At 40.9% G+C, this 13227-nt stretch overlaps 1 protein-coding gene across 1 annotated transcript in view; it reads left to right on the forward strand.

The window, feature by feature from the left end:
• NBN (nibrin) overlaps window positions 1–13227 on the forward strand; it is a 63668-nt gene that overhangs the window by 42309 nt on the left and 8132 nt on the right. The window contains exons 9-14 of the mRNA XM_084619608.1: window positions 3291–3438; window positions 3928–4209; window positions 4761–5232; window positions 8307–8378; window positions 10082–10237; window positions 11468–11581. Of these exons, the coding sequence (XP_084475734.1) occupies window positions 3291–3438; window positions 3928–4209; window positions 4761–5232; window positions 8307–8378; window positions 10082–10237; window positions 11468–11581 (1244 nt within the window). The remainder of the gene's footprint in view (window positions 1–3290; window positions 3439–3927; window positions 4210–4760; window positions 5233–8306; window positions 8379–10081; window positions 10238–11467; window positions 11582–13227) is intronic.

Here is a 13227-nt window from a genome sequence, read left to right on the forward strand (position 1 = left end):
GCAACTTGAGACCATTGCTTCTTGTTTTGTCATCTGCCACCACTGAGAACAACCTAACTCCATCCTCTTTGGAACCCGTTTTCAGGTAGTTGAAGGCTGCTATCAAATCCCCCCTCATTCTTCTCTTCTGCAGACTAAATAATCCCAGTTCCTTCAGCGTCTCCTCGTAAGTCATGTGCCCCAACCCCCTAATCATTTTCATTTCCCTCCGCTGGACTCTCTCTAATTTTTCCACATCCTTTCTGTATTGGGGTGCCCAAAACTGGATGCAATACTCCAGATGTGGCCTCACCAGTGCTGAATAGAGGGGAATAATCACTTCCCTCCATCTGCTGGCAATGCTCCTACTAATGCAGCCCAATATGCCATTAACCTTCTTGGCAACTAAGGCACACTGTTGACTCATATCCAGCTTCTCGTTCACTGTAATCCCCAGGTCCTTTTCTGCAGAACTGCTGCTTAGCCAGTCGGTCCTCAGCCTGTAGTGCTTGGGATTCTTCCCTCCTGAGTGCAGACTCTGCACTTGTCCTTGTTGAACTTCATCAGATTTCTTTTGGCCCAATCAGTCTAGGTCACTCTGGACCCTATCCCTACCCTCCAGTGTATCTACTTCTCCCCACCAGTTTAGTGTAATCCACGATCTTGCTGAGGGTGCAATTCATCCCATCATCCAGATCATTAATGAAGAGGTTAAACAAAACCGGCCCCAGGACTGACCCCTGGGAAACTCCGCTTGATACTGGCTGCCAAGTAGACATTGAGCCGTTGATCACTACCCGTTGAGCCCGATGAGCTAGCCAGCTTTCCATCTACCTTATAGTCCATTCATCCAATCCATACGTTTTTTAACTTTCTGGCAAGAAAACTGTTGGAGATTGCATCAAAAGCTTTGCTAAAGTCAAGATCTATCACATCCACCGCTTTCCCCATATCCACAGAGTCCGTTATCTCGTCATATCAGGTATGACTTGCCGTTGGTGAATCCATGTTGACTGTTCCTGATCATCTTCATCTCCTCTAAGTGCTTCAAAATTGATTCCTTGAGGATTCCTCCATGATTTTTCCAGGGCCTGAGGTGAGGTGAGGCTGACCAATCTGTAGTTCCCCGGATTCTCCATCTTCCTTTTTTAAAAGATGGGCCATATATTCACCTTTTTCCAGTCGTCCAGGACCTGCCCCGATTGCCATGAGTTTTCAAAGATAATGGCCAATGCCTTTGCAATCCCATCAGTCGACTCCCTCAGCACCCTCAGATACATTAGATCTAGACCCATGGACTTGTGCATGTCCAGCTTTTCTAAATAGTTCTTAACCTGTTCTTTCACCACTGAGGGCTGCTCACCTCCTCCCCATACTGTGCTGCCCAGTGCAGCAGTCTGGGAGCTGACCTTGTCTGTGAAGACTGAGGCAAAAAAAGCATTGAGTACTTGAGCTTTTTCCACATCATCTGTCACTAGGTTGCCTCCCCCATTCAGTAAGGGTCCCACACTTTCCCTGACCACCTTCTTGTTGCTAACATATCTGTAGAAACCCTTCTTGTTACCCTTCACATCCCTGGCTAGCTGCAACTCCAATTGTGCTTTGGCCTTCCTGATTACACCCTGCATGCTCGAGCAGTATTTTTATACTCCTCCCTAGTCATCTGTCCAAGTTTCCACTTCTTGTAAGCTTCCTTTTTATGTTTAAGCTCACTGAAGATTTCTCTGTTAAGCCAAGCTGGTTGCCTGCCATATTTGCTATTCTTTCCGCAATTCAGGATGGTTTGTTCCTGCACCCTCAATAAGGCTTCTGTAAAATACAGCCAGCTCTCCTGGACTCCTTTTCCCCCTCATATTAGCCTCCTGGGACATCCTGCCCATCAGTTACCTGCGGGAGTCAAAGTCTGCTTTTTTGAAGTCCAGGGTCTGTATTCTGCTGCTCTCCTTTCTTCCTTTTGTCAGGATCCTGAACTCGACCATCTCATGGTCACTGTTGCCCAGGTTGCCACCCAATTCTACTTCCCCTACCAACTCTTCCCTGTTTGTGAGCAGCAGGTCAAGAGGAGCACAGCCCCTAATTGGTTCCTCCAGCACTTGCACCAGGAAGTTGTCCCCAACAGTCTCCCAAAACTTCCTGGATTGTCTGTGCACTGCTGTATTGCTCTCCCAGCAGATGTAAGGGTGATTGAAGTCCCCCATGAGAACTAGGACCTGTGATCTGGAAACTTCTGTTAGTTGTCCGAAGAAAGCCTCGTCTGCCTCATCCTCCTGGTCTGATGGTCTATTGCAGATGCCCACCATGACATCACCCTTGTTGCTCTCTCCTCTAAACTTAATCCAAAGACTCTCAACAGGCTTTTCTGCAGTTTCATACTGGAGCTCTGAGCAATCGTACTGCTCTCTTACATACAGTACAACTCCTCCACCTTTTCTCCCCTGCCTGTCCTTCCTGAACAGTTTATACCCATCCATGACAGTGCTCCAGTAATGCGAGTTACCCCACCAAGTCTCTGTTATTCAACCACATCATAGTTCCTTGACTGTGCCAGGACGTCCGTTCTTCCTGCTTGTTTCCCAGGCTTCTTGCGTTCATGTAGAGGCACCTAAGATAGCTAGCCGATTGTTCTATTTTCTCAATGTGAATCAGGAGGCCTCCCCTGTTGCACCCTCCTCCTTGTGTTTCCTCCCAGTATCCCACTTCCCCACTTACCTCTGGGCTTAGGTCACCATCCCCTGGTGAGCCTAGTTTAAAGCCCTCCTCACTAGGTTAGCAAGTCTGCCTGCGAAGATGCTCTTCCCTCTCTTCGTTAGGTGGATCCCATCTCTTCCTAGCAATCCTTCTTTCTGGAACAACATTCCATGGGTTGGAGAATCCAGAGCCCTCTTTCCAACACCACCTGCGTAACCATGCATTTACTTCCACAATTCGATGGTCCCTACCTGTGCCTTTTCCTTCAATAGGAAGGATGGATGAGAACATGACTTGTGCTTGAAATTCATTTATTCTTCTTCCCAGAGCCACGTAGTCTGAACCACTGAAGGTCATCCTTGGTAGTATCATTGGTGCCCACGTGGAGAAGTAGGAAGGGGTAATGGTGCGAGGCTTGATCAGTCTCCTCAGACGCTCGGTCACATCCTGAATTCTAGCTCCAGGCAAGCAGCACGCTGCCTGGAGTTGTATGTTAACTATTGAATCTCTGTGAATTTATAATTAAAATCAGTTAACAGTAATAGTACTGTAATAATGGCTTATACATACACAGAGCCACAGGAAGACTAACTTTTTAATTGTTCCGTATGTTCAACTTGCAGCTAAACAGCTGGTTAGTCCAGGATCAGCTATTCCGCATCCAACCCTTTCTCAGAGTTCGACTGTAGATGAGACCATAATGCCTGTTACTACAAGTGATAACACAGCATATGTAGCTGACACAGAACCAGAAGAACTGATGGACACATGGTAAAGTACACATTGAAATAGTTTCCTAAGTTGATGTCTATAAATAAGGCTATTACCATGTCAGAGGAAATTTGAGCCAGTTATAGACTTGCCATAGTCAGTGGGGCTCAACATTTGATGTGGCACTCCCTAACTTGCAATAGTAAACTGTGATCACTATCCCGGTGGTCCATCTTCTGCCTTGAAGTGATAGGGTATAGCAAGAAAGCCAGCTGGGGCATCAGGTCTGACAGTAGAAGATGCAATTGGTGATGCAGCAGATCTGATTGGCTCTTTTAACCATGTTCAGAATTATAAAGCAATTTCATAATTATCTAGATATTTTAGTCATATTAATAGCAGGTATTAATATTAATTTATATAGCTTCCATAAGTGTTCATTGTATACCACAGGTACAGCTGTATTACTGTGGTGCTCTGTAATGTGTATGCTGTTTCTGCAATGACTGCCTGTATGTTTACTGAGTATTTTTTCTCCCTTTTGTGTAGTATGGAGATAAGCGGAGAGAAGAGAGAGAAAACTCCCAAAATGGATCGCAGAGACAAAATGTATTCACAGAATATAACCACTGTGAAGGAGACTCCCAGCACTAGTGGCAATGTAAATACAGGGACAGTATTACCCAAGATGCATAAAACACCTGGGGTTGACCAAAAAAGTCAACCCCTCTCACCCTCTAAAATTTTAGGAGTTAATAGAAATAGAGAGAGAGCTTCACAGCAAGAGTCTAACTCCATTAAAAATTATTTCCAGGCAGCTCCAAAGAAAAGGTATGTTCACGGAAATTCTTTTTTTCTGGGTATCTTTCATATTGTCAGATGGTGCTATTTTTGTTTTAGAAAGTAATTTGTTTTAGTTCAAGGGGCATACATTTTATTCCCAATGTAGATTTTACTACCTCCCTAAGAAATTGAATTCCTCTGTTCATTTTTTTTTTATTTTAAACTGGCCATTTCTAGGTATCTGTTTCTCCAAACAGAAAAGTGTATGCTAAGGTTGCTCAGATTCAAATCCCAACACAATAATGAAAAATGCAGAAAATCATAAGTTGAGGCATATAAATAAAGATTGCCTTAACTCCCACTTATATTATGCAACGCTCATACAGCTGGTTCATCTCTGTAACAAACTCCCACGGACACCCAACATATAGCCAACCACAGTGCACACAACCAAGTACTCTAATCACTTAAGCAACATTACAAAATCAAAATGAAGAAAATCATCACTTGTGGATTTTTGGATTCATATTCAGTCATTGTGCATTGTTCACTTACTGAGTTTATCATGTTGAAAAATTCTTTGTTTCTTTCTGGCTAAGGGAAAGGATTGAAGAGGGAGAAACATCTGTACCTAAACTGGCAAAGATGGAGGAAAAGTCATCTCATCTTTCCAGTCAAACCCAACCCACAACTTCCTTGATGTGGAAAAGTAAAGTGGAACACACTCAAAAGGAACAATATACCTTGGACCTGAAAACAAACCTTTCACATGTAGACACAAGCCTAAAGCTTGCAATAGAAAGTAGCAAATCAGAGAAAGATAAAACTGTTACTAAAAATGTTTCCAGTGAAAAGCCTGCATCAAAGAAAAGAAAAGAATTAGGTGGTTTAGCTGAGGATGCAGCTACACTAGAGCTTGTGTTTGGGAGCAAAGAGCTGGATTGGGAAGCTGAAGTGGGGGATCATGATGAGGAGCATGGAGCCAATATGCAGAAAAAAAGACGTTTGGAAACCAAGGGGAAAAGGATTGAAGAAGAAAATGTAATTCAAGAAGAAGCCAGTAGGATTTTGGTAAGTAACGTTCTTTATTAATCATTTGTTATGGACCTGATTCTGCAAGTTGAAGTGTCATTGGAGGAGCCTGTGCAGCAGCATCTTGCAAGATTAGACTGTTAGCACAGAGACAAATACAGCTTAAGAACAGATACCAGCTTTGAGCAATTTTAATGCATTGTATTAGCTCTTATGCCATTATAAACGAGCAGTAGGTGTAGATTGGGGATTTTATGTAAATGTTGTGATGGATGAGTTAAAATATAGACTTCCTGGCTCTCCAGAAGTCACTATCCTGTATCAGAGTAACAACCATGTTAGTCTGTATTCGCAAAAAGAAAAGGAGTACTTGTGGCACCTTAGAGACTAACCAATTTATTTGAGCGTAAGCTTTCGTGAGCTTCCGATGAAGTGAGCTGTAGCTCACGAAAGCTTATGCTCAAATAAATTGGTTAGTCTCTAAGGTGCCACAAGTACTCCTTTTCTTTTCACTATCCTGTAGTGTTTTTAGAGTTTATTTCCCCAGATGAAGGCACTTTATAACTTTAAACTGGCATCAGTTATTTACGCTTCATGCTTGCTTTCTGAAGCTGTCAATTTGCTCTTGTTAAAGAAATATAGCCTTTATAAGCAGAACAGCCAAATCTTTTCCTGTCCTGAAGAGAAGGTTTTTTAGTACAGTGTGCAGTTATTGTTGTTAACTGTTATGCTCCTGAATTCCCAGGAGAAACTGTGTCAAGCTCCTTTCCAGCTGCAGAATTTCTGTACCTGTGTGTTGGGCGTCAGCAAGATGATATATTGTCAGATCATTATGTGTTCTTAGCGTTCTCGCCTAATATCTCTCAAATAGCTAAGCCTCATATGTGAAACTGAGACACTAGGCTGCATAGACAGAAGTCTGGTCTGATATGGGGTTAATTTCTTAAATATTTTTCTTAAACTATAAGTATATTGCAGCTTAAATATTTTAGCCAACCTTATGGGTTTAGAAAGGTTTATGAACTGTAAGTGATGAAACATTTTGGTTGAATGTAAACGGCTATTGTGACTTCTCTCTTTTTCCCCCTTTGGAAATATTCCTCTGTTTGCCACAGAGATTCTTTCCTAAAATAAAGCACTGTCCCATTTTTTTTCCAAACATGCTCTTCTGTATGCTGACTCCATATATCAGTCTTTGTTGGGCTGCCACAGTAAATCAGCCACACTTTTATTCACAATAGTAAATTAACTAATGTTGCTCGCCAATGAAAACTCCTTTTCTAGAGGTACATTCTGAAGTTTTGAAAGCATGCCACTTGGAAAAGCCAAGAATGTGTCAACTGGTTAGCACCCAGATTAGCATGCTGTGACCGTTAGCTAAACAACAGATATTGGACACACAGGTTATACAACTTTTTTTATCTTCAGATTGCAGAAAGAAACCAAAGTTTAAAATGTTCTTATTTCACATTTATACAGCACCATAAATTTACACAAAACTTGTAGAAATGTAAAACTGTTCTTACTTAGGTGACCAGATAGCAAGTGTGAAAAATCGTGACATTTTTTTTTTCTCCAGGGGGAAGGAGAAGGAAATATAGTTGCATATATAAGACAGCCCCTAATATTGGAAAACTGGTTGCCCTAGTTTTTACCCCAAAGAGTGTATAATCAAAGTTAGACAATGTGAGTGATGACAGCAGGCAAACGGAGGAATAAGGGTTATAACAAATAAGGGCTGACATGATTGATTGTGTGGTTATGAGCTTGAGATTACTGACTCTTTAAAATTTGAGAATGAAGTAAAGTCGTAGAGGAAGACTAGAAGGCACTGGCTGTTTGGTCTAATTAAAAATAAGTTACTTGGAGGAGGACAGGAGAAGATGCTTGGGAGAAGGATATTATTACAAGCATAGGGGACAAGTGTGTGTATTTGGAGGTGTTAAGGGAGCAAGGATTAGGTTTAATTGACATGGTGGTAAAAACACCACAAATTGCTGAAGCTTAATCTACACTGGTGGGAAAATTACCTAGTGTAGACCTGGCCTAAGTGCAGTAAAAATAATAATGGGATTTTTTCTTTGCATCAGATAACTTTCCACATTATACAGTAAAGAATCCCCTCACTTCACCTATATTGTGGAACCGAAAATTACTTGTTTGTTGAAATAAAGGAAGCTGATGACATTCACCTGAAAGAGAGCACTTCTCAAGACTCTTTAGACATAACGCACTTATAGTAACTAAAGAATTTATTATAAGCTTAATTCTTCATGTGGTAGACAAGTTCTTGCCTGATAACTGTGGCCTGGAATCCTTCTTTGTTTGTGTCCCTTTTCAGAGGTCAGATAAATGTTTTTGCACACATTCTGGAATCTGAGGTTGCAAATCTGGACTCTGAGGTCTGATTTGTACTGAGATTCTGGTCATGTGGCTGAGGTAAAAGTGTAGACAAGACTTTAGTTTTCTGGTGTGAAAGAACATATTTGGTATTGAGCCAAAAACGTCAGGGGACTTCTGATAAAAGACAAAATTTTAATCTAATCTGACCACTTGGGCCACTGCAAGTAAACAATTTAGAAAACACTGAGTTGATACTAGCACCTTCCCCACTGGATTTTTTCATAACAAACACCACTTGTGACGTCAACACACCTTTATAGCAGAAAACGAAAAGCCTTAGAGGAAGTTATTAGTTATTGAGCAAAATTGTGATGTGTAGTAGTCTGCTCTCCCTTCTTTAACTACAGGCTTTGAGGAGACTAGCCTTGATCCTAATCAAGATTGCTCCCAAATTGACACTTACATCTAGTTATTTCCTGACCATGAGCTCTGGGATATAATTTAAAATAGAAAACTAATAGTTTCATTCATACCTGAAAACTTACAGTGATTTTCATAATCCTTACTGGTAGGATTTTAGGAATTATGAATTTTTAAGGAAAAACACTTTGTTTTCTTATACTAAAAAAAGTAATCTGAACAAACCAGGGACAGTGGTTTTATGAGAACAACGCATTGTTAAAGTATATGTCCAGGGTATTTTTTTTTAAAACATGTGATCATAATTTACATTTACAATGACTGCTCTTTAAAATTGTTTGGTCAAACAGCAAGAAAACGAACTTGGCACTGTTCCAACTTCAAAGAAGAAAATTGAGATTAAGCAGGAATCATCAGTTTTGGTAAGAAACTAGTCAATGTAAGGAATACCTAGCATTAGTTAATACTGAGAAATGTGAAGGAAATGTACCAGTTTTTTGCTTTTAAAACTAAGTTCATATGTGTGCAGTAGACATAGGAGGGTTTGATGAATGAGGGCTTATTTAAACATAAAAATTGTACCACTTTAACTATATCAGTATATAGTCAAAGATGTACAGGTACACCACCAACTTCTCTTGTGTGGATTCAGTTACATTGGTATAAAAGTGCTTATCCCATATAGATTATTACCATAGGGGAAGGGAGATAAATACACCAGTAGAAGTCATCTTTATATTGGATATATATTATAACTGTGTCCATAATAGGGCTTTCACTGGCATAAAATTATTACAGTAGAATAAATCACACCCTTAACTAAAATATTATTATTAATGTGTTTATTATGGTAATCATATGCCAAGAATAAGCCCTCCTTGTGCTAGGCACTGTACAAATAGTAGTGGAGTTCCTGTCCCAAAGAGTTTGTAATCTGAATAGACCAGACAGACACAGGGTGGGGGAAGGGGTATAACACACAAGCAAAGTAAAAATATGATGGCAGCAAATGTCATATTGGTTCCATAATTTTGAGGGGTTGGAAGATCAGCTAAATGGGGGTCGGGGGGAATGAAGGAAGAAAGGGCACTGAAAGAAAGAGGGGGTAAGGGGGACAGGGCAGGGGAGAAGAAGTTAAGAGAGCAGGTATGGAGTGAAGATGACATGAAGAGATTGAGAGGATTGAAGCAAACAGCCAATCAGCACAGGGCAGAGAAAGTCCAGTCCAAACCATAGAAGGTTCTCTGAATGTCCAAAGGTCCCTGATTTGGCTGCTTCTGCAGCTGTTCCTATGGGCTGGAGTCTCTGGGTACATCTACACAGCAGCTGGAGATTAATTTCAAACTCGGGTAGATGTACACACGATAGCTGTGATCAAGCTAGTTTGCTAAAAATAGCAGTGCAGCCAGCATCACAAACTACGTGCCAGAATACAGTCCCATCTGAGACCCTAAGTACGTATTCAGTTGACTAGTCCAGTGGTGTGAAAACTTTTCCAGTCGCCCACCCCCTTACCATTAGAGGAATCTGTTTGTCCCCGTCTCCTCACAAGGTGAGTGGCCCGCTGAGGTGAGTCTGGGTGGAGGTGGCTCTCTCTCCCCACCTCCCTCCATGGGGGCTGGCCCAGGCCCCACTGCATGGAGCTGGCACAAGCTGCCTGGCATTGCCACTTGCCCCCCGAATGTTCCTCTGGGTGTGCCCCACAGTTTGCCTAGCCCATGATGTTGTCCACACTGCAGTGGTTACGCTGTTATTTTTAGCATGCTAGCTTGATCAAAGCTAGTGCTTGTACATCTACCTGAGCTGGGAACTACATCTCCAGCTGCAGTGTAGACCCAAACCCAAACCTGGTTCCTTCCTGCAGTTTCCCCCCCAAAACCACACGGCAAGGAGAGGAACCACCTGGGTCTGAGTTTCCCCAGAGTGGGGATAACACTTAAGTTTAGACCAGGCCTTACTTTACTAGAAATCTAGTTTTAAATTTTAAGCTTTATCTAGACTGTTCTGAGCTAATATCTGCCTTCCATTTCTAACCCGTCAAGTGTACATTCTCTGATCTCTTAAAATAGGCTCTTAGTTTACTGAACAACTTGAAGTTCTCCTTTCCCCTTTTTCCTCTCACAAGAACACTGACAGACTTCAAGATGTCTCCAGCAATCTGCCCAGCAGACTCTTGTTGACTGAATTTAGATCACTGGTTGTTAGCCATCCAAGGCCAAATAGTCTTGTTGCTGCACAAATCGATTACGAGCAACTGAACAACTTTAAGAAATTCAAAAAGGTGAGTGCATATTTTAAACTACCACAAGATGGCACTGTTTGAAATAGCTATGTAAGTGCTGCCATAATACAAAAGAAATGTTATTAGATGAAAGGCATTCTTAGAGATTCTACTTCCACTTATATTTTATTAACTTGCTGTCACCATTGTGGTGAAGAGCAAAATACTGTGGCTATTTTTGTATTAATTTATCAGACAGATACCAGAGAAGGTTACCTTCCACCCAGAGGCAACCCATGGGGGGGCATGCGGAGTCATGTGCTCCACATATTCGCTCCTTGGCTTGTACTGAGCACCTTCACATGGACTGAGCATGCTCAGTAGCAGTACTGAAGCTGGCTGCCCTCACTTGCGTCCCTGTCCCTCCATCAGCAGGCACAGGCCATCTCTGCTCCCACCACATGATTACCTAGAGACCTGTGTTCTTTCTGGAGGCTTGTGCAGTTCTTACTCAGGCTGATTCATTAAATGATACTGTGATCTTGAACAGTATCATAACGTCAGGTTGTATCTCTTCTTAGGCTTACTGTGTCACTTTCAAATAACATATTGAGAACATATATTGGCTTGAAGTTTTACATTTTGAAAATTTGGATTTCTAAAACATACTACTAAAATGCATGTCTTATAAAACTAAAATCAATTGGGTTCTGAAAGTGACTTTTACAAAACTTTGTGTTCATTGTAGGAATATAGCTTCAGCCCAGAATTTAAAGAGAAAGTGGAGTGTAATCTAAGATATGCAATACATTACACTTAAGTAAAAAATTTAAATGCCTTTAAATGGACATGGTCATCTTGAAAATCACATTTGTATGAAAATATTGTACCTACCATAGTTCCAAGTGGCATTTTAAAATTGTTTAATAGGACATGCAGTATCTTTGAAAGTATCATCCTTTCTGTTTTGCTGGATTCTGCATTACAAATTCTTCTCTACATCAGACTGGATTAGAAACTTAAAGTATCAGTTTCTCTTGTTTTCAAAATGCATTTTAAATGTATTAGCTTATTAATTTAACAAATGAAAATATAACTAGTCTTTCTTTTGGGGGAGAGTTGGCAGTTTGCAGGTGGTGTGCTATTTAAGTAGAACTGTTCATTGCATAGATACTGTTAGACAGATTGGACGAAAGGTGTTCTGCCACTGTGAATTTACTAGAGGTGGCTACTCTGGTCTTACAAGGTTGTCAGCCTGCACTATAACAGCAAAAGTTTCTTGTCCAACAGGTACCTTATCCTGGAGCAGGACAACTTCCACACATTATTGGAGGATCAGATCTAATAGGTCACCATGCCAAAAAGAATTCACAGTTGGAAGAATGGTTAAGGCAGGAAATGGAGGTAAGGAATTCTTTCCAGGCAACAAAACAACTGTGGTCCTTCCCAAGAATAGGGCAACTCTGTACTAAAAGTTGAGCCTATGTGCGGAATGAATCTGCCACTTAACACATCCAAAAAGACGTTAGGGATGTGACCCAAATAAACGAAAGGGGTTCATTGACAAGGCTGACACTCTACTGATTCTTTTGGATAAATTTGATATGTAATATTAATAAAATGTTTGAACAGATTTTAAAATGTTATTAGACTGTTAGTACAGAGGAGACTGCTGTAAAGTAAAAGGCACTGACCTAGGAGAAAGTGATTTTCATGACTGAGTGAAATAAACATTTTATTGAAGCTCAGCCCTGCATGAATTCTGAGTATGGCAGTGAAAATGTTTACATTAACAAGCTCAGCGACCTCAGCTTTCAAGGCGCTCAGTGCAGCACTGCTGATGGTCTGCTCACAGACTAGAATGCAGTTGATATTCAGATGCAAAATATGTATGAGATGTGAATGTTGTAATCAGGAGACTGAAGGTTGTGTTTTTCACTATAGAACATCCTGCCATTTGTATGTAATTTATATGTTGCTGTAGCAGTTCTCAACTTTTTGATTTTGTGTGCTGCTTCTTAAAAAAAGCTCCTCTCATGGGCCACATCCTATCCCAATCTCCCACTCCAGGTTCCATATCTTTGCTGTGGTATCAGTATTACTTGGTTAATTGGAAAGGTAATAAGACAGTACTAAGGAGAGAACGTGATAGGTGGGACTTCTTGATTTTTTTACTCCATTCCTACTTTTGTATTTGCTGTTTATTTCCTCTGCCTGATTTGATTTTACCAGTTGATTTCAGCACTAGATCTTATCTTGCAGTATAGCACTGCATAATCTCTCCTGGCCACTTTGCAATTTGCCATCTTGTGTGCTTGTTATCCTAATTTGGCATCCACCACAAATTTACTCATTGTTGAATTTCTATGAGAAGGACATGAGCCACAGAGCAGGGAGGTTCTGACTCTTTTTTCCCCTCTCACCCTCTAGCTCATGATTAATTTTAGCCTTTGGAAGACCTAAAATTAATCATAACCCAGATTCCAATTAACAAAGTATCGCCGCTTGAAAACAGACATAGATGCTTTACTCCCATGACAGAAGCAACTCCGGTTAGAAGAGGTCAGCAAACCACAGTTTGAGAGTGTGCTGTTATGCAAATTTTTCAAAGTAGTTTAGAATATCGTTTGCGTAAAAAGGTACCGTGCAGGATGTTGGCCTAACCCTGAGAGATGCTAAAGATCTGCAGCTTGTATTGTCTTTAGTTGTGGATGTTCAGCACTTCTCTGGCTCAACTCTTAAAATTTTATAGCAACACAAGGGATCAAACTCAGAGGACAGTTTAAAATGGTGAAATTTGCAGCTTCTTTTGCCCCTTCCTTTTTCGCCACCAAAGCGTACATGTTACACTTACACAGTATAGATTTTAACGTAGACTCACAACATACCACTTACACACCCCTATAAGTCATCACCTGTATTAGACTAGACTTAATTACTCAAATTCAAAGTTGGTGCAGTACAAACTCAGTTGCTGAAGGATGATAGCACTGCATGAAAAAGCTCCGTAGTAGGAAGGTATAGGTAGTTGTAAACTGAAGTAGGTCATC

This window comes from Lepidochelys olivacea (assembly GCF_965140295.1).
Source record: "Lepidochelys olivacea isolate rLepOli2 genome assembly, chromosome: 2".
Classification (NCBI taxonomy): Eukaryota; Metazoa; Chordata; order Testudines; family Cheloniidae; genus Lepidochelys; species Lepidochelys olivacea.